The sequence below is a fragment of the Ischnura elegans genome, chromosome 13 (genome assembly GCF_921293095.1).
Source record: "Ischnura elegans chromosome 13, ioIscEleg1.1, whole genome shotgun sequence".
NCBI lineage: Eukaryota > Metazoa > Arthropoda > Insecta > Odonata > Coenagrionidae > Ischnura > Ischnura elegans.
This window is the reverse complement of record NC_060258.1, coordinates 9577273-9600455: the sequence shown is the minus strand read 5'-3', so window position 1 is coordinate 9600455 and position 23183 is coordinate 9577273. Positions and strand designations below refer to the sequence as shown.

At 38.9% G+C, this 23183-nt stretch overlaps 1 protein-coding gene across 2 annotated transcripts in view; it reads left to right on the top strand.

Annotated features, from left to right (window-relative positions):
• The window catches only part of LOC124170007, a 90256-nt gene extending 85887 nt beyond the window's left edge, over nt 1-4369 (top strand). For both annotated transcript variants that reach the window (XM_046548693.1, XM_046548692.1), the window contains one exon: nt 2923-4369. In XM_046548693.1, coding sequence (XP_046404649.1) covers nt 2923-3722 — 800 coding nt within the window. In that variant the 3' untranslated portion in view covers nt 3723-4369. The remainder of the gene's footprint in view (nt 1-2922) is intronic.
• The last annotated feature ends 18814 nt before the right edge of the window (nt 4370-23183 follow it).

Genomic DNA, 23183 nt, shown 5'->3' with positions numbered 1-23183 from the left:
CACCCTAGGGAAAACTATCACGTTCACAACATTCATCTTTCACAATAAGTTGCAAACATTAATGCAGATTAATAAAATGGCCGTTGCGTATTTTTATAATTCATCTTTTGTTGTAAAATAACAAAAATGTTTAAACTTTATCTAGTCCTAAATTTTACGCCAAAAGAAAAAATAAAATTGGTAGAAACACTTCCTAATTTATTTTCAATTCTGATATATTTTTTGTTTACGGAAAAAATCTAAATTCAAGATATGCAAGTGCAACAAATAACTCCGCGCGCCATAAAATTAGCTGTTTTGTCAACTTCGTGAACTTTGTAACCCTACCCAGGGAAAACTACTTCATCTACAACAATCATCTTCCACAGTAAGTTGCAAACATTAATGCAGATTAATAAAATGGCTTTTGCGTATTTTTTAGAACGCATATTTTGTTGTAAAATAACGTAAATGTTAAAGCTCTATCTAGTCCTACATTTTACCCCGAAAGAAAAGATAAAATTGATAGAAAACTTCTTAATTTATTTGCAAATTTTCTATGATCTATAATATATAAAAATATTGATATTTGTGAATGTTAATAACTTTTATCAATGTCATGTTGCCAAACGGGGCTGCGTGGGGCTAGTACCGGTTACCAGGAAGTAAAGTTTCGCACGCAAGACATGGCAACGCAGCATTCGTCCGCTCCGGCGTATTTTTTTTAAGTCCATATACAATCTACACTACATAAAACTCACGTACAGGCGGTCCCCGACTTTCGTACACAATGCGTTCCCGAAAACTTGTACGAAAGTCGAATGTACGAAAGTCGAACCATTGACTTCCATACTAATTAGGGGTTACGTTCCAAAAGAGCGGAATATACGTACTAAAACCTTTTTTTTTTTCACGGAATTCATTTCAATTGACTTAATTTTTATAATATGTTAATAAAACTCCTCAAATCATCTAATTTCTTTCGAAAATACGCAGAAAATGCAAATAAAAGTTAAAAAAAACAAGAACTCCGTTGGCTATCGAGTGAAACTTCCTCTTGGCGTTTACGTTGACATTCCACTTATCACGTCCACTATAAATAAAAAGACATATCAAGAAGCATAACAAAATGTATTTGTTGAGCCCGCACTCTGGATACCTTTTAATTTTTACACCAAAATTCGACATTAGGCAGGTGACATATTCGTGATCGCGTATATTTCGCATGTTATTCAAAAAAGACAAAAGACAAACGGAATTCGGGTGATATTTCGTGCAATATCGTTGCTGAAGGTGTACATGAATTAAACAGCACTCAAACGAAAAAACACAATTAGAAAGAAGATCTTACTAGTTTTATTGAAAGCTATTCGATGATGTCTAGTCAACTTCTTTTGAAAAATATCTTCAATGAAGGCTTTCTTCTTCTCTTGATAAAGGAGCCTATAGCAGGCAGTCTCTCCCCCAAATAAATCACCTAGATTAGAGTCAATTACCAACAATTCCCTTCATTATATACGTTCGTATTGTTCGCATTGGTTCGCATATACTGCCGATACTGACATTTGAAACATTTGAATGTTGGGATGCGCAATAAACATTGCGGGAATTTTAAAAAAATTACAGACCTACGTCCGAAAGTCCGAATTTGGCGTACAAAAGTCGAGTAAAAGGTGTCAATTTTGAACGTACGAAAGTGCGAATTGTACGAAAGTTGAATGTACGAAAGTCGAGGACCGCCTGTATTTTCGGATCATAGGAAAATTGAAAATAAAGTGGGAAGTGTTTCCATCAATTCTATTTTTTCTTTTGGCGTAAAATTTAGGACTAGATGGAGTTTAAATATTTTCGTTATTTTACAACAAATTATGAATTATAAAAATATGCAACAGCCACTTTTTTAATCTGCATTAATGTTTGCAACTTATTGTGAAAGATGAATGTTATGAACGTGATAGTTTTCCCTAGGTTGAGTTACGAAGTTAACAAAACGGCTAATTTTATGGTACGCGGAGTCATTTATTGCGCACGCGTGTCTACATTTTTGAAATTTTCATAAAACAAAAAATAATTATGAATTGAAAATAAAATTTTCTTTAAAATGACGTATTATTTATTATTATGTCATGCACTGAAGTCCAGATCTAAATTTGCAAAGTACAGCGGCACATCATTTTGACGCCGACAGTAGTATGGAACTCGATGATTCGACATTCGTACACATTTTCAGGAATTAAACGTACGAAAGTGTGGATTGTACGAATGTCGAGGACCGCCTGTATATCTACATGAATTGACTTGCATTTTCAGATTTTATTTACGTCGTCTGTCGTTAGAGTCCATTCTTTGATTTGCCCATTCAAATAAATAACTAATAATAATAATTCATGGATAACTTGCGAAAGATACATGATCATAAGATGTCACCCGCCGAGGAATTATTATGTAAAAATTCAAAGGTGCCAAGAGTTAAGGTTCAAAAATTGCATTTTGTCATGCTTCTTGATATGTCTTTTCACCTATAGTGGACGTTGTAAGTGGAACGTCAACTTAGACACAGGGAAAAAGTTTCACTTGGTACCCACAGCGGAGTTCTTGTTTTTTTTTAAATTATATTTACATTTTCTGCGTATTTTCGGAAGACATTTATATAATGTGAGGATTTTTATTAATTCATCAGTTAATATAATTAAAATCTGTGTAAAAAAAATATGGTTTTAGTGCATATATTTCGCTCTTTTGGAACATAACCCCTAATGGGTATGGAACTCGATGATTCGACATTCGTACACATTTTCAGGAATGAAACGTACGAATGTCGAGGACCACCTGTATATCTACATGAATTGACTTGCATTTGCAGATTTTATTTACGTCGTCTGACTCCATTCTTTGATTTGCACATTCATGTGTTTTGTCTGTCGTTCTCCTTTTCCCTGACAGGTTCGCGGATCGCAAAGTCTTCCATCAGCCAAATTGTGGAGGAATTGAGGGACGATGAGGAGATGGTGGAACCTTCCCCAGCCTTTGATATTCCTGATGCGGCCTCCATGCCTGAGGAACCGGAATACCTGTGCCACGCGGCTGATTGTGGGCGGGCTTTCCTCAGCTACGCCCGCCTCGTGGAGCACCGCAAGCGGGCACATTCCAAGACCAAGCGCTCAAGGGTGGAGGCAACGCATTCTGGTGTCGTTAAGGATGAGGATGACGGTGGGAAGGAGAAGAAGAAGGAAACGGATGAACCGTTGCGCGGCCTGAAATGCAGGATGTGTGGCGCAAAACAGGAGAGCGTGCAGTCTCTTAACGCTCACAAAAGGCGTTGCGCGAGCCGCAGGAGGGTGGGCAAGGAGGAGGGGCACAAGGAGGCGGAGAAGAGTCCTCAACGGAATCTGCGTTGCGTGCGCTGCGGCATGCAACCGTCCTCCATGCGGATACTGCTCCTTCACCAGAGGAAATGCAGGGGTGGGAAGAGAGGGAGAAGGTCGAGGAAAAGTGGCGATGGGTCAGGCCCCAGCCGTGAGGGGACGGAGGGGCAGGGGAGGGGAAAAGGGGGTGCTGTGGTCGAGATGGCGAGGGTGAAAGAGGAGCCGGTGAAGGAGGAGGAGCGGAGGCCGTCCACCGGGAACGAGGCTGTGGGGGACGAGGAGTTTGAGTGCCAGTTTGATGGCTGCCCGCGAGTGTTCCCGTCCTTCAAAGGGTTGATGACTCACGTCACAAGATCCCATGGTTACTTGGAGAAGTGATGACACTACTTGTTCAAATGTGAAATATTACAGTAGACGCGCTCGTTATTGCGAACAACGTTATTACGAATTGCTCGTTATTACGAACTCATCATTATTACGAGCTAAATCGTTAGTCCTTACACAGGTTTATCAACGTACGAACAAGGTCTGGAAACGCGTCTAGTATGTATATCGAGGAATTACTGCATTCAGGAAGTTATCAACCCTCATTTGCGTCATGCCGCATTTTTCATCAGAGAAACTGAAACGAATTTTCTTGTTTTTGTATATTTGCACTTAATTTAATCGCGTACATTCTATACTGTATTTTTTAACGATTCCCAAAAGAAACGTTCATACCAACTTCGTCATTACGAACCTCCAGTTTTTTGATCCCGTGGACTTGGTAATAATGAGAGACTAGTGTAACGCAAAGGATGCGCAAAACATCAACAAGGCCATCAAATTGCGCGCGGTGCCTCAAGAACCTATGGTTACATTGGGAGGTGATGACACCCATTGAGATACCACCACTCCGCTGACGCTCAACAATCGCCCACCAGATCAAATCCGCTCATCTAGGACCATAACAATGCACGCACGCTCAGCTGGCTGTAGCCAGAGCACATATGTATATGTATGTATTCATGAGAAATTATTTACATATTAACCCATTAGTGCAAAGCGTCTGATATATCGGACATGTGCCATGTCTCACATAAATCCTTCTCTAGTCGTTAAATTCAATGAGTCAACTAAAATATTAGTGGGAGGTTGAAAACAGACATCCATTTGAACTTAATACAGTATAAAAATGTAATTAAAATGTAGCACAAGTCAACTGGAGCCCATAACAAAATAAAATACACACGCCCGATATATCGGACACTATACACTAATGGGTTAAGTAAATATTTACAGTTTTGTATGGCAAAATATTTGCATATTATTCGATTAACCCTTTGCTGTCCAACGTCTGGGCTGACTCGACAGGCCTAGTTCCAGTATCAGATCCAACGACAAGTGTAGCTTGACGTTAAAAGGTGTTTGAATCATACAGGGGCCCAAGGGGTTATACGTTATTTCTAGCGATATAATACGTTCAACATTTTCTAAGAATTAACTCTTTCATAGAACAAGGATAATATTAAATCCAGTGGATTTTTAATTTTAAGAATAAAATAAAAACATTTATAGGGAATCAATCCTGTAAATTATTTTTTTCCTAAAAATTATTTTGAAAAAAATACTTATATAAAAAAATTGGTTCAGGAAGAGTTAATATGTACATAATCGACGGGATATCGTTTGAATATTATACGAATCCATTTATGCAACGTTTATATGGCATAAATTTTTGAATTTGCTCGGTGACAGTTGACTCATGGCTGTAAGAATCAATATTAACGATGAAATGTTACCGGCAATGTAATAATATACATATCAATTAAATAATTTTTACAGTTTTCAATGACCTAATTTTTGCATATTATGCACATATTATTCGAATATTATGTGCACAATGGACGGAATATTATTAGCACATTTTACAAATCCATTTATGCAACGTTTATATGGTATGAATTTTGAGTTTGCTGTGTGGGATGCTATCTTCCGAAGCTAGGAAAATTGGAGGTGAGCGTTTGTGCTCCCGGCTATTTGCCAGCTGTGCGTATTTTGTATTTTTAGGCTCCTAGATGAGCGGATTGGATCCCGTGGGCGATTGTTGAGAATTTTTGCAGTGGTGGTACTGTTTGTTGAGTGGTGGAATATTAGTCCGAAGGATGTGCTGTAAATGACATGGCTTTTACGTGAAAAAGTGATCACAAAGTCCATCAAGTATTCATGTTAACGCCTCGGTAGCCCTTTGTTGCAGCGGGAAGTAAAGGCACAATTTTTGAGTGGTGGAATACATACTAATACGATGAATGTTCTTTCAACAATATGGCGTACAGTGAGTCCTCGTTTAACGTCACTGTGACGTTCGTGAAAAATTTAACGATAAACGAAATGACGTTAATCGAAACATAATATCCCATAAGAAGCAATGTAAAAAGCGAATATCAGCTCCTATACCTCACAATTCCTACGCGAAAAATTTTTAGCGTATCCTATCCAGGGCATTTTCTCCAATGGGAATGCCAAACTATGGCATAAATATGAGTTCCTGTCTTCATCGACGACAATAGCAGTACTGACGTAAATCCTTCTCCATTTTTGTGTCTTCCCGCATTTGCTTTCCGGCTTCGCTATGGTGGTCGCCCGTGCAAGCGTCGCCTGGGCATCATCATCGCTGAAACATCGTCGCAGTCACAGGAACCAAAATTATTATGAACACTGCGAAAAAAGTGACGACAAAAACTCCAGAGTTCCTCACGGAAAAATTCCTTGAAATCACTTTCTAGGCTCCTGAAAACCATTATTTCAAGTAAAGCCTTGCACACCTACCTAAGAATTCATTTTGCAGAAAATTTGCTAAAACCATAATCGCAATTAACAATAAACACACCGTTTTACACTTCATTTAGATTCACTGCATTACCGCCCACTGAACGAACAACCTGCAATGCCCGCCTCTTCGCGTTTTTTTTTCTCTCGCGCGGAATTTAAAAGCCTTGACGTTATCGCAAAGCGAAGGTGTGATAAATGAAAGACAGTCTCAAAATTTTTGTGAAGTTATCGCGAAGTGATGTTAAACAGGTTGACGTAGAATGAGGACTCACTGTACTGTATGAAAACTTTCATCAGGAAGTTCATCAAGTATTCATGGTTATCTGTTCCTCTACTAGTGCAGAAGGTTAGGATGACTAACGCATGAGTTCTAGCACAAAAGTATTTCACGACTTCTATTTCTCATGTCAATAAACTTCACATATTATTGAGTGGCTGAGTATTCGAAAATGACATGGCATATCCACGTGATCCCCAAATCCATCGTGTTAATTGATCCCCGTACTATTGCAGAATGTTTGAACCAATAGCGTACAGGCTTGTTCGTAATGAAAGTGCCTCATTTTGAGAGAGAATTTTATCATAACCGACGGGATGGCATTAGTACAAAGTAATGTGATTTGAAAATGTAGCTGAGAATTCTGAAGAGAGATGTTATATTCCTTGCTAATATTTTCTCCTAAAATCTATCTTTTTCTGTTTGAAATCGATTCCTGTACAGAAGTATTTGATATTTTTATAAATGGTATGTTTACAATAAAAGTGTCTTTTTTTTGACATGCTTTTTCAGAACTTGCATTGTCTGTTTGTCCTTTTCATGGATGGAACCTTTTAATTGATTTGTGAACCACTTTTAATTCTTGGATCGGCGTGAAATTTTGCACACTTGCTTTTCCCTTAGGACAATATACTTCAACCCTATCACTGCTGTTCATTCTCCAAAAACCCACTCCTCACATGCGGCGAAAAGGTTCAAATGCGTTTCATGGTTGCCATGGAGCAGGTAGTTCAAGAAAGAGCGTGGTACATCCTCCGTAGGGTCGCTTATCTGGGACCCTTTCCTCGACGAGCTAACCCTTGCAGGACCGTCTCATCGACCCTACCAGCCTAGGGGGCCTCCCTCCTGAAAAGTGACCGCTCTGACTGCGATTTGAAAATCAATCAATCAATGGGATCTTAAAAAAATATTTTGTTTGCATCGCACTCCTGACAATCAAGCAATCAAGTACGTCTTTGAACCGTGTTTCTGCGATGAAAAATTACGATTTTGTTAACTTTGATAAAATGGCCATTTTCCGGTGGTCCGCAGCCACGTTTTTAGCAAAGTTAAAATCGTTATTTTTCATCGCAGAAACACGGTTCAAAGACGCACTTGATTGCTTGATTGGCAGGAGTGCGATGCAAACAATCATTTTCTGATGATTGGATTGGTTGATAGATTTTCAAATTGCAGTCAGAGGGGTCACTTTTCGACCCCCGCTGGTAGGCTAGTCGATGAGAAGGGGTCCTGCGTGGGTGAGCTCATCGAGGATAGGGTCCCGGATTAGCGACCCTTCGAAGTGCTTTTTCGAAATTGCACGGCAGGGAGGAAGAAAAAGTACGTCCACAGCAGTCTGCCGTGTGAACATACTAGGTACGTACACAGCAGTGAAAGGGTTAAAACCTCCATACAACGAATTTGTTGGGACCGGTAAAACCACGACTTCGTTGATAGGGGGTTTCGTTGCAAACACTTCCGGATGGTTCAATGCTCCACAACTCCACTCAAACACTGCCGGACATCTTCCTCCGCAATCCCTCTCTCGAACTCTCTCCACCGTTTTTATTTACCAATGCCTTCTTAAGCTTACGAGCCGTTCTGTTGAATTTGGCAACACCGCAATAGCGGATTAGGTCGTCCTATCCGTCCTACGGTGGTCCGATTCTCTTATAGCCAAGCATTGCCTGCGCAATCAGCAAAGAATGCACAGGGACGCCAAAAATCACGCTGCTGAACATAGTTTGTCCAGAAAGCATAAATGGTTTAATTCATTACCGATTGTTGTGGAGAAAAACTTTCGAAATAATGTATATGGAAGAGTTTCAGAGTAGGTCCTGTAGGTACCTACTTCGTATTTCTTGCCTTTGAAGAACTCTGCAGATGCAATCTTTAGGATCGCCGAGAAATGTCTGGGTTTAGATGTAATTATTCAGAGGAAATGCACATTTTATCTGAAGTAAGGAAAGAGTTGTAAAATTATAAATACACCATAGCAACGGGTGATAGGCAAGCTTCTCCGATTCAAGAACTGATAGACAGTTATGTAAAAGAAAACGGGTACATTTTCAAGAGCTTAGCTTAAGAAGGCATTGTATTTGTGCATCCTTTCCTCTGTCGGTTCTCTCTTGCGGGCGCCTCCTTTTCTTTTGCGTCTTCTACTCTCTTTTTCCGTGCCCGTCTTTTAAAACACGTCTTTTCCGTAGCTCTCTCAACACACTAGTGATGTGGGTCGATCATGAACGATTCGATCAAAAAGATTGAATCCCTAGGCGAATCAAATGACTCATTCATTTCGTTAAACAAGTCGATCATTAATCACTCCGACTTCCGGTTTCATATCAATCATCCCGGTTTCCGTTTTATTTCAAAAATTGGATCGATCGATGCTTGATATGTTGTCGTCAGGGCATAAATAGTTGTGAGAAAATTAAATACCATGTTATAAAGAACTGAATACTTGAATAATCTTTTGCTTATATATGTTTTCCAGCAGTTAATCAGTATTAATAACACCACTACTCGTAAAAGGAAAATATTAAGATGACTGATGTAGGAGAACGTTAAGAAGTAGAAGTTGCAGCTGTTAACATTTTATTGCGCCGTTCATAAAATTATCCTGCAGATCAGATTCATGCATATAGTGTGTGGTGTATTTTGTGTTATATTTTGAGATATATAGTTTGAAATTATTCTATTATCATTAAGAAACTGTGACAGTTTTGCCTTCCCAAATATTATCATGACACAACTTCCTTCATTTGTACAATCTTATTTACTCGTATAGGAATTCACAATCAAAATAGTATATGAAATGATAATGTGGATAGCAATCAGTAGGTATTACCAGTGCTCTTCGCAGATGAGGCAGTATTTATTTGGTTATTCAAAGTAATTTATTACATTCATTGATTGAGTCTTTGCAATCTTGATTCATTTGAGTCTTTTCGATCATAATGATTGAATCAATTGATTTAATCATTTATGTGACTCGAGTCAAAACGATTGAATCACTAAAATGATCGACTTTGCCCATCACTACAACACACTATTCCCGTTAGTTTTTCCTCGTATCCATCACTACTATTGTTACCTCCTCACTACGATCGTTAATTTATTTATGGTGACAAACGACATGGCGGTTTTGTTTACACTGCATTATTGCTAAATCCAATTTTGTGCGATAAATTTTTTTATATTCCTTTTGCAGGTTCGTAACCCTTGCGAATCAGTGTTAAAAACTATGTGATTCCATCGAAATTTAGGGTGAATTTACGGCTGACATGGGGCTAAAAATTAAATCCGAGATTTATTTGTGTTTAGAGAAATCACGAATTATCCACACGCACTATTGCATCATCACTTGTTCCACCACTCAGTCGATGCACCTGATTAAAGGCATTTTAATCCATGAAGTATCTAGGAGTTGGATTCAATGAAAATCTATCATGGAACAAACATATTCGGGAAATAACAGGTCGAGCTAATCGTAAAATGGGTTTTGTTGAAAGAATACTAGGAAAGTGCGACGGTAAAGTGAGAGAAATCATCTTCATTCTTCTCAATATTCACGTTTTGAACTAACAAAACACGGTTGCAAGGCGCATGAAATAAATGACTACGACACTGCGCATTCCTCGCCAATTTTCCCGTCAATTCAAAATCTGACCCCAATAATAATACTCGTATTCATATTAATTACAACAGGTCCTGCACTATTTTTTGCTATAGACTCCTCCGACGACTTTAATCCCACATCCGCAGTTGATATATACTAGAGGTGAGAATTTCGGTTCATTTTGTGGATTCGGTTCATGGGATTTGTTTCTTGGCAATGATTCGGTTCTTTAAATCGTTCATAATGAACCGAATGAACCGTGTGAGTCTCGAATCCCATGATTATCGAATCCATGATTCTCGAATCCTTGTAAATCTGTCGATTACTGCATTTCAAATCTTATGAGTGAATACTGTACTAAATCTGGGTGTCGCAAAAAAATATTTTTCGTCATCACAAGATTTCATTCTCCGCAAAACTCCTTCCCCGAATTTCATATAATTACATTGTGATTATTCAATCGATTGGCTGTTATGAATTCTGCTTGATGAACATTTTCGCCGAGTATAAAAAGAAAGCAAGTCTAATCTGCAAGGACTGGTCATGTTATTTATCCTTCTTAAATAATAGTTGGCACTGCATTATGCACGACGTATTTCTGCTCAATATGATTAATTAATGAATTTTATTATTCCGAATTTCAAATTTGTAAATAAGGACATTTAAACTTATTTAATGTTCTTATTTACAAAAATGAAAAAAATTTACCGAGCAATTAAAAGGATTTTTTTCTTTAAATCTCTCAACATAACTCCACAAATAATTTTAGGTTTTATAGCGAGTAGTCCACTATAAAGACTATTTGATTCCTTTTTCATTTAATGCCATTACTGCATAGATGCATGAAGCAACGTTAACAGCTAGCACGCATCACCTGCATTCGAGTTTTCTGTTAACCGAGAATTAAAACTGGAATTTTTCTGGGAAATTACCGCCGCTCGAGCAATTTTGACCAAACGCTGAAGTCCTTACAGATCGCACTTTCTGAAAAGACGATCCTTATTGACTTCTGTATACATATATAAGCCGTTGCGATTACATAGTAGGATTATTTTGGTAAGAGTATTGAGGTATTAAGTACTTAACTCTCTAGTCGGTGATGAATAAGAGCCATTTATTGGGAAATATATAATAAATCAAATACGTTTATAGTTATTAGACAGGAATTCATGATCTTGAGTTTTTCCACATGATGGATTCCAAAAGGAGAAGAAGCGAAGTATGGGATTACTTCCAAAAAATATCTGCAGAGTCAGCTGAATGCTTGTTTTGTAAGCACCAGTACTCATTTAAGTCTGGATGCACCTCAAATTTATTCCGCCATATAAAATTGAAGCACCCATCTATCAGTCTTGATGGCAATGCCTCAAAAAGGACCTGCTATAGCTCCAATGAGAGTGGGGAGCAGGTATTACAAGTACCATCTACTTCAGCAGCCTCTGCGAGCTCCCTACCACAGCATCCTGATGCAAGCATTGATATTCCTCAAGGAAATTCCTCTGGCTCCACATCGCAAACAACAATGAAGCAGTATATTCACCGTCCATTAGCCTTGAAGACCAGCCAAAGTATTGATGAAGGGTTGGTGAAGTTAATTGTGTCCCAATATCTGCCATTTAGTTTAGTTGAGCAGCCAGCATTTAAGTCATTCCTCCAGCTGTTGAACCCCAATTACCGTCCACCATCCAGGAAAACTTTGGCCAATAATTATTTAGAGCTTCTGTACTCAAAAACAGCAATGGAACTTAAGGAAAAAAATTAAAAAAGTAACTGTTCAATTACAGCAGATGGGTGGACTTCGGCTACAAATGATAGCTATTTGGCTGTAACAGCCCATTTTATTTGCGATGGGCAATTGCAATCGGCCCTGCTGGATTGCATCTATTTCACGGATAGGCATACAGCCACTAATATTGCAGATGAGATTCATCGCATTATTAGAAGCTGGGACTTGAACGGTAAAGTGGTGGCACTTATATCTGACAGTGCAGCAAACATGATGGCTGCAGCTAAAATTCTAGGTTGGACACACATCCCATGTTTCGCTCACACCCTAAATTTAATAGTGAAAAATGCTTTAGTGGAGGTCAAGGACCTCCAAAATAGGGTTAAGAAAGTGGTGGAAGTTTTTAAGAGGAGTCCTGCTGCCCATCACAAACTTGTGCAAATGCAGTCTCCCCAAGGGAGCTACCCCACATTGAAGCAGGAGGTGCCAACTAGGTGGAATTCCACGTACACCATGTTTCAATCCATTTTAAGAAACAAAGAGCCTCTATTATCCACCCTAGCTCTACTTAAAACAGAGGCAACATTAACACAAAAAGATTTTGAAATCACTGAAAAGTTATGTCATATTTTATTGCCATTCTACGAGGTTACTCTAGAAGTTAGCTCAGAAAAACATGTGACAGCATCAAAATTAATACCCCTCACTCAAGGCATGAAGAGGTACTTAGAGACCCTGAATTTTGATGATCAGGAAGAGGAGGTGTCAAAATGTTTGGCAAAAATTAAGAGTGAGATGGAGAGGAGGTTCTCGCATATTGAGGACATACCTCTGCTAGCCGAGGCATCCATGGTAGACCCTCGTTTAAAAAATATGGGCTTCGATAGTCATAAAGCTATCGAAAAAGCTAAAAATAATTTGATTAGAAAAGCAACAGCTGTTTCTCTTGTCGATGAAGCCCAAGGTCCTAGCCAGGAAATTAGAATGGAGTTGGAAACATCTGGGTGTGTGTGGAAGCACTAAGATTCTCTTGTGCAACACAAAATCTGTGATAGGTCCCCAACTGCTGTTGCTATAACTGAAGTGGATAAATATTTGAAGGAACCACATCTTCTACGACATGAAGATCCTCTTCAGTGGTGGTGCAAAAATCAAGGAACATTCCCAAGACTTTTCCTGGTGATGCAGAAAAGACTGTGCATAGTTGGTTCCTCTGTGCCATGCGAAAGAGTTTTCTCCAAGGCAGGAAACATCTTATCTGAAAGGAGGAGGAGCCTGAAACTTAACAAACTTTCAAAAATTTTATTCCTAAATTATAATCTCGATTAACCCTTTCCAGCCCAAGTTTTTTTAATCTATCAAAAAAAAATTTCTTTTCATATTTTTCGTTCACTTATACTCAAAGAATGATTTAATTTTAATTTGCACTATTTATCATTATTATTAATAAAAATAAACACACGTTGCCTTTTGGCAACATTGGGCAATTGTGGTTATGTTTGCCTCCATGTTCCAAAAGTAGCCATATGGAAACATACTGTGATAATGGGATGGAATATAATATATTCTTACTGTTTATTGTAGTTTCTTACTTATTGCTGTTGTTTGTGAATTTACATTGGTTTAATTATGTATCCCCACCATACTTATCGAATTATTCTAATATTACTTAGAGTATAAGAAAATTACCTCTATTTTCAATGCTAATTGAGATGGCATTTAGAATCACATATAATTTAATTGAATCCATTTCCACATAAACAATACTTTGAATTTTACATGGCAACGCTACTGATTGTGTATATTATTGCTTTCCTTAGGGGACTTTTAAAGATTAGTTGTGCAGCGAAGGAGTGCCAAGGAAACACCAATAGATTCGGCGGATTTGAATCTTCGCCACAATTAATTCATTTTGAACGATTCGGATTCAGAGGATTTGAATCTTCCTCACAATTCATTCATTTTGAACGATTTGGATTCGGCGGATTATCTTCAATGAAATCGTTCATTTTGAACGATTCGAGAGGAAAACGTGGATTCGATTCATTCGGTTCACGCCATTGAATCGTTCATTTTGAACGATTCATTCATGAACGACACAGCTCTACCCCACATAAACCGATCTCGCTTTACATGTGCCACATCAAGCCCTACATATGTCCGTTTCTGGAACTAAATGTGCCCTACTTGATGTAGGGTACCCAAACCAGCCCTACACCCTAAAAAAACATGGCGGCCACATTTCGCCCGCTGATTACTTTGATTAAATAATCTACGTTACAATCGATATAAAGGGTGTGTGGCGCATCGTCCGCCACAATGTAGAGTTGGACCAGTGGATAAGTGTCCGCCTACTAATCGGACGGCGCGCGTTCGAGTCCTGGCGCCGGCCGGTATTTTTTCCTATATCTTTTCAGGAATTCTAGAAGGTTCGAGGAAGATCCGGCGCGGCGTTCCAGAATATTCGCCGCATGTATATAAGCTAGCCATCTGGGCTACCCAAGTCAGTTCTGTATTGTCAAGTCACAATAAACGCCTCTCCGCAGATAACCGAAGTGTGTTATTTAGCGTAGCCATCGCTACAGGTGGATCCACCCATCCAAGCCTGGACTCATCGAGAGCTTTCTTCGCCAGCTCGCGATCTTTTTAGCGGTGATAACATGGTTGTACTCCTATTATTAATGCTCCATGTAAGGTCTGGTTTCGAAAACCACACATCTGTGGCTGTGGTATCACGGACACAGAAAAGTGGTTTGCACGAATGCTTTAAAACCACTGCTCAACGTCGGAGACTACACTGTCAGGCACCATGCCATGTAGTTGCGTCTCGCACAAGTTGCTCTGGTCACAACCTCTGCTAGCCATGTATCCGTGATCAAGGAGCGAGGTCGTGCACTGCGAGGCTTGGAAAACAGGAACATGGTGCTTGCTCCCGTAAATGCAGCTAGACCGTGATCCCCTCCGTTTCACGGAGGGGATTTTAACGGATATAATACTCCCGGTGCATCCTTGCAGTAATTCCAATGATTTTGCGTCTGTTTTTATTTTTTTTATAAATATCGCGGAAAATAATGCAAAAGCAAGAGTGAAAATCATGCACGGATAATCCGTAACATGGATAAACCGCAGCCGGAAAATCTGGAGTCTGCTGTATTTACAACCTCTATGTACGCATTCCTTTTTCTGTCACTTGGCATGCCCCTTTTCCATCGCTGTAATCATCTCTGGTACTGTCTTTCTGCCACACAAAAAGCATGGACGCCAACAGCAATAGTAACGCCATGCTGATGTCTCCATATTTCTGGGCTTCACCGCGTGGATTTTTCTTTATGACGACAGTTTCTCCAGTATTCCAACCGGCGTCTTCAGGTCGATGTTGGGATTCAATTTTTGGTGACTTATATAGTTCATTTTTGGCGCCAATTTTTCATGCTGGATGCTGATTGGTCCTCCTCCTTTTCTCTCCACGAGCTGTGGAGAGGGTAGCCATCTTCTCTATTCATGTTTTCCGGTGTCTTGAATATTTCGATAGCCTCCTTTATTAGCCTGGGATCTATTTTCTTTTGCAACAACTGTTGCTTCGTCAAACAGTATCTGGTGTCCTCGTTCGCTCCATGCATGCTCCGCAATGGCAGAGAGCTGAAATTGCTTATTTCTTGTGGCTCTTCTGTGTTCCTGGATGCGCACTTTCATTGTTCTACACGTCTCTCCTATGTAGTCTTTGCCGCATGAACATGGCACCTTATAGACACCTTCTTGAATGTCGTGCGGCAAAACGTCTTTTGGACCCGGTAGCACATCGCCAGTCTTGGTGACACAAGTGAATCTTGTTACGACGTTGTGCTGTCTTAGACATCATCTAGACAACGCCGCAGAAAACTACGCATCAACTTCAGTAACGCCATGCTTTTAATTAGCAGGGTTCCCACTCTAACTACATTATAAAATTCACTGTTTTTTCCCGGTTTTCACGGTCTGAATGTCGTCAAATTCAATGGTATGTTGATATGCCATTTTGGGTGGAAATAGTGATCACATAACAATCATCGGCCGCACATTGACTAAAAATTTAATAAACGCGACAGATGCCATGAGTGCAAACGCAGCAATGAAAGCGCTATCTCTCCTGACGTCACCTATCGTTAAGAAAATGCAGGGCCTGGTTGTGAGCGGAAAAATGGAAGTAGTAGGGTGGCAGGGAAGTGAAGAAGTGTCTGATTTTTCACCAAGGTTTATGACCACTTTACCGGTTACCAGTCTTCCAATCACAGGTCAATGTGTCGTCATGACACATGAACCAATAACTGCTCTGCGAATACACGTCATCATCATCATCACTGGTCAACAATCCTAGGATTGGTTTGACGCAGCTCTCCACTCAGTTCTCCTATCAGCTAATCTTTTCACTCCTACGTATTTCTTCTCTTTCACATCTCTCTTTACTTGTTCCTTACATTTTGTCCGAGGTCTTCCTTTTTCATTCTTGCCTTCACTTGTCCATCGACGATTGTCTTCATCAGGCCATCATGTCTCAAGATATATTGCCTATAAGGTCGTTCTGTATTATTATCAAGGTTTTCATGAGGCTTCTCTTCTCTCCTACCCTTCTTAGGACTTCCTCGTTACTAACTCGGTCGATCCATTTGATTTTCATCATTCTTCTGTAGCACCACATTTCAAAGGCCTCTATCCTTGCTTTCTCCGCTGCGGTCATTGTCCATGCCTCACTTCCATATAGGAGCATACTCCAGATGTAGGTTCTTATGAATTGTTTCTTTACTTCCATATTTAAGTTTCCCGCTGTAAGCAGGTCTCTGGTGGAATGCTCTCTTCGCCTGGGCTATTCTGCTGATAATTTCTTTCTTGCTTCTCCTGTCACTAGTTATCTTGCTTCCCAAATAACAGAATTCATCCACCTCTATCAGTTTTTGCCTCCCTATTTTAATGTTAGTCTTGACTTCTTCTCTTCAGCTGCATGTGTATGTAAATGTGTGGACAGTGTCCGCACCTGACTCGGCCTTGAAAACATGATCGAAACATCGATTTTTCTTGATTTTTCCTGTAATTGATACTTTGATTTGCCTAAATTATGAAAATTACAAGAAATTACAGTGAAATTTTGGATTATTTGTGTTTTCCGATTGTTATTCGTGCTCCCCATCATTAACCAGGATAGTCGGTCTGTAATAAGCTCTTATAAAAAAATTTTTTTTAAAAACCAGCCTTTATATTTAGATTACAGGGGATGAGCAACGTTTATATATGACACAAAGCAAAAAAACTCAGCGACCCCGAAAAACCAAAAGTGACGTATTAAAAAAGTCACTATATTTATTAAATTTTCAGTGAATGGTAAGCCCCCTATGTTTCAAAATGCCACCCCTATGCTTTTAAATGCCACCCCCCTATGTTAAAAATGCCACCCCGTACGTTTTATGTAACGGTAAAACAATATTCAAACATTTACAAAACCTTACAATTGTTAATAAATATATGAATATCATAATTAGCTGTTGTACAGTTTTCACAAATTAAATGTATATGTGAATAAATGAGAAAATTGTAAAGATTCGTGTAGTGTGTACAAAAAATAAGGAAAGGTTATGAGTAAAGAACGTATATGTATTAGTTAGGTTGCGTAAATTTAATTCTCTGATTGGTTACTAACACATAGAAATGTGATTGTAGTGTAAATATTCGTTTGTATTTATGTGTGAAGGTTAAAAAGAGTAACATATTACAGTAAAAACATGTTTTGGGGGGCTATAGGTTGACTGGGGGGTGGTTAAAGGGGGGTTGGAGAGAAAAAGTTATATTTTCATGTATTGTCATCGGAAATGAAGAAGTGTGCAAAATTTCAGCGTTTTTGCTTCACAGGAAGTGAGTCAAATTTCAGTTACAAGATTTGTACCAGACAAACAGACAAACAAACAGACAAACAGACAGGTTGGTGAGTTGATATAAAGGCTGGAAAAATACTCAAAAAGAATTCCACAACCTTTGCAAACTATAGAAGAGAATTAAAGGGATTGATGAGAGAATACTAGGGTTGATTGATTTAAATCACAAAGGATGACACTCACCACTCCATAACACCCCTCCCGGTATTTCGTCATCATACACCAACCCTCGGCTACACCGTGCAGTGACCCATCAGCGACGTACTTCCCAAACCTACCTTCCCTTCCCTTACCCCCTCCACCAAATAATACACCGCAATTCAAGACACCACTTCTCTCACAAACTATCAGCAATACATTGTATGCTTCACAGATTATGATTGATTCCATTGTCGAATTACAACAGGATGAAGGAGCTAAACACAATCAAACTAATTGCATCCAATAATGGGTACTCCGAATGTCCCCCCTTCCTCCACCTCCACTCTACCACCCCTATAACGCCTTCAAGGGTATAAATTCTGTGTACTGATACTTGTAATTGCCAGATGATGATACGCTGTATCGAAACCGGTCGCAATATATTTTATTTTGTGAAACAGCTAAGTATTTTCTTAACCTTTGTGCATCATGAAGGAGTTTCACCATGTTACGCCAACCACCATCGCATAAATCACTTTGATATAAATCATGATTTAAATCGCGATTTAAATCACTTGATTATTATTTTAAAAAATCAGGTGATTCAAATCATAATGTGATCTATATGTTTGATTTTTAAAGAGTCGAGAAAAGGAAGCTGTAAGTGCATAATTTTGATTTTTATTTCTTAATTAATGCAATGAATCGACAGTTATCAGCACAATATTGGCTCTTAAATGGAAATGATACTGTAGGAATGCATGTAACATGAAAATTTTAAAAAATGGCTTTGGTTAGAATACTAGTGTATCCGTTGAAAAAAATTGTTTTCTGATTTAACTTCTAAACGTAGGCACCATACAAAGTTGCAATTACAGAATTTTTCTAAACTTCATTTACTTTAGAACCGCATAACATAGCACATTTGATACTTCCAATGGCAATTTTATATTATGCTGGTGTAATTTTTAATTTCATACCATTGGCATTTCCATAGTTCTCTCCCATGATTGACTAAATGTTGTATTGAGTTTAGAGTATGTTGCCTCTTGTTGTTTCTGCAAACGATCATTCTCCAATATGCTGCCCAAATAGTTAGTATTGCAAATAACTGAATTTTTGATGAATGGTGAATCATAAAAATATCATTTAAATCAATAAAATCCGATTTAAATCAATAAAACCCGATTTAAATAAAAAAAATCAACAAAAATGATTTTTTTGAAAAAATCATGATTTTTATCAACCCTGGAGAATACAGACCTCTGAGCTAAGGAAGCTGGGAGGTAACTTGTCCACTGGTTGGAGTGCATTCTTTCTCCGAGACCGTCTCACTCGCTTGCGGATTCCCATCATGCCAGAGTTGCTCACCTGGAAATGGAAGACAAACAAATATTTGGATTCGTGCGACGGCTAATCACAAATACAGTACAGGCGGTCCCCGACTTTCGTACACAATGCGTTCCCGAAAACTTGTACGAAAGTCGAATGTACGAAAGTCGAACCATTGACTTCCATACTAATTAGGGGTTACGTTCCAAGAGAGGGGAATATACGTACTAAAACCTTTTTTTTCACGGAATTCATTTCAATTGACTTAATTTTAATAATATGTTAATAAAACTCCTCAAATCATCTAATTTATTTCGAAAATACGCAGAAAATGCAAATAAAAGTTTAGAAAACAAGACCTCCGTTGGCTATCGAGTGAAACTTCCTCTCGGTGTTTAAGTTGACATTCCACTTATTACGTCCACTATAAATAAAAAGACATATCAAGAAGCATAACAAAATGTAGTTGTTGAACCCGCACTGTGGATACCTTTTAATTTTTACACCAAAATTCGACATTCGGCAGGTGACATTCGTGATCGCGTATATTTCGCAAGTTATTCAAAAAAGACAACAGACAAACGGAATTCGGGTGATATATCATGCAATATCGTTGCTGAAGGAGTACAAACAGCACTCAAACGAAAAAACACAATTAGAAAGAAGATCTTACTAGTTTTATTGAACGCTATTTGATGATGTCTAGTCAACTTCTTTTGAAAAATATCTTCAATGAAGGCCTTCTTCTTCTCTTGATAAAGGAGCCTATAGCAGGCAGTCTCTCTCCCAAATAAATCACCTGATTAGTGTCAACTACCAACAATTCCCTTATATTCCATTATATACGTTCGTATTGTTCGCATATACTGCCATTTGAAACAATTGAATGTTGGGATACGCAATAAACATAGCGGGAATTTAAAAAAAATTACAGACCAACGTCCGAAAGTCCGAATTTAGCGTACGAAAGTCAAGAAAAGGTGCCAATTTTGAACGTACGGAAGTGCAAATTGTACGAAAGTCGTGTGTACGAAAGTCGAGGACCGCCTGTAAAACCTCTTTGCATCGTAATGGAGGGGACCAAAATTTGGGCAATTTGATGTATCGAGGTTCACTATAGAGAGGTTTTAGTGGTAGGCACCATTTTTTCATATCCTTCGGAAACGAAACACACTGCTGTCTTTTAAACCATTATATTTGAGTCTTTAAACAAACATGCATGCATTAATGGACTTCTATTTATTATTTAACAATTATACAGAGCGAGCTCTTTCGCATGATTTTTACCATGGTTCGAGAGAAAACGATGTGATCTCTTGTAATTCAACAGTCACTTAAAATGATTAGAATAGTTGGATATCTCTTTTCTTATTTACAGTTAGGTATACTCTCATATTGAACAAAATGGCCACAACTAATGGTTAACGTGAAAATTACAGCAAATTAAAGGGGTAAAAGAAAAAAAAAAATAAGGTTGAAACTTTTATTGCTGAAAATGTCATTCCATGTACGTAATCGCAGCTGCATTAATGGTCTCTAGTTGTCTCGGTACGATTTGCGGAGGTAGTAAGGCTGTCTTGGGGGTGTATCCTTGGTATGATAAGTGGAGGTTCACCACAAACAGGTTTGCTGATAAATTTACATGTAAATCTGATGGGACCGTAGGGGTGGTATGAAGTATGGAGGTTTATGATGTAAAGAGGTTCACTACATAGAGGTTTTACGGTATATTTATTTTTTATTTATTTTCACCTCCCCAAAAAAAGCTCATTTAAGGCCTTCTACATCGGGGAAAATAACATGAAACAACGACTCTCACAAACAACCATTCCCTGGGTAGGGGCAACCTACCCAGGTAGGACTCGAACCCATGCCCTTTGGGTTTTTTGTGTGAAGGGGCGGAGGCACAGCAATGTGATACACGCAGTTTGCATCGCCTGAAGTTTCGAGTCCGTCTCGTATTGTTTGAATGCGCTTATGCTACGCGTGTTTCTTCCGAAATTGTGCTGTTTGAACTATTTTGAATATTAGTAACCTTGTTTTAACAATAAATCTTTGAGTCAATCATTTAGAGCTTAAAAAACTTAAATGCTGTCAGATATACGTCGCATTCTTTTTAGAATCTCGTGTGCGTCATACAATTCCTGAAAGATATTGAGATATCTTCGAGCTCAATAGGTGACTCACCTAGCATTTGGCCTCCAGAAACTGGGAGAATTTAACCTGGTAGACCGAAAAAGGTCAGTTGGTGAGATGGGGTAGGGATGAAACACGTTTCCATTGTTCCCCTGTAACTTGATATTTTCCAGTGGGGTCCCGGAAAGGAAAAAAACGGCAGAGGCATTGGCTGATGGAGGGCCGAGGGTGGTTACGTTAAATCTACGACGACGTTATTATTCTACAGCGCTGAAATTGCCCCGATTATGGTCCATTCTCTTGGGAAGGTTCATGCTATGTGCCCATCGTCTTTTGCCTTAAAATTTTCCACGGCTGCAATTCTATTGCACTACTCCTGCGAGAGCTTTTATACAAAATTGTTCGTGAGTAGGACTAGCATCGTAGAGCAACGGAGTATGGTAAGAGAGGATCAAAACTCTTTCTACTCCCTCTTATGCCGCTATTACCACCACAGTTATCAAAATTTCCGTTTTCAATTAGTATTGGAAGAGGAAATTTCTATAACTGTCGAAATTCCAGGCATACGTCTGCAATACCGCACGATAGGATTTTAAAAAATGCTGTAATTTTTTTTTCTTTATATCTTCGATGCTCAAAATAGGGGTGCGCCTCTTACACACGCTAATAGGTATTCAAATTATTTGGTTTTATTAGAAATCCTAGTTTAGACAAATTTCATTATTCATTTTTAATCTCATTTGAAATAAGGCCAGATTGGCGCCCATGCGATGCCACTCCACAAGACGTCACAGGGACCTAGTTTCTATACGAGTAGATAGGAGTTTTACATCGTCTGAGATTACCAATGCATGCATGAGGCACAGAGCTCAGGGAAACATTTCTAATCACCTATTAAAATTGCCTATCGTAGGGAGGTTTCCTTTGATTGATAGGGTATTAATAATTCTCTTTTAAGACAAGCGCTACCTACTAGCAGGGTACTCTACGCTACCCCCATGCTCGGCAGCCTGCATCGTAATGGTGGTCATAGCCTCGCATCAAGGTGGCCGCACACGGCAACAGCCGGAAGCAGAATGACATCACACAGACTTTTCCCAGCATTCATACTTAGCCGTCGCGTTTTCACGCGCTTGAAAATTTTCACTTTTCATTTAAATGCAAAAAATAGATATTGTCGTTTAAAAATCTAAAAGTGTGAAATGCGTACTCCACGAGTAATAGACTTTCGATTAAGGCAATAAAAAAATAATATCCACCTACGGTCTATGCTACAACTCTTGACAATCTCCTCCCCGTAGAGGTGCATAAAATTGGTAATAGCGAATCACAAAAAGAACTTCAATGGGGAGGATGACTAAGAAAAAGTAAAGGCAATGAATGCCTTGAAACCTCCCACTGATAAAAAGTCATTGCAAAGAATTCCAGGTATGTTCAATCATGTGTCCAAATTTATACCAAATTTTTCAGTGAGGAGTGCTCCGCTGAGGGAATAGGGTAGTTATCTTCATCAAATGACATTGATTGCGATTCGTTACCCACCATTAGTGTATTCATAATACACAAATTATTTGGTTTTTGAAATACCGGTTTAGACGAATGGCAAGGGTCAAATTTTATCCTCATTTGAAAAAGGCCAGATTGGCGCCCATGCGATTCCACTCCACGTGACGTCACAGGGACCTAGTTTCTACACGAGAGGATAGGAGTTATGCATCGTCAGAGGCTACCAATGCATGCATGAGGCACAGAGCTCAGGGAAACATGTCTTAATAATCACCTATTAAAACTGGCTAAGTTCGGAAAGTTTTTTTCGTTTGATAAGGTATTAATAAACCTTTTTTAAGCCAAGCGCTACCATGCAGCAAGGTACTCAGCTATCCGCTAGCATCCTGCGACGCATCAGCGCTAAACCTCG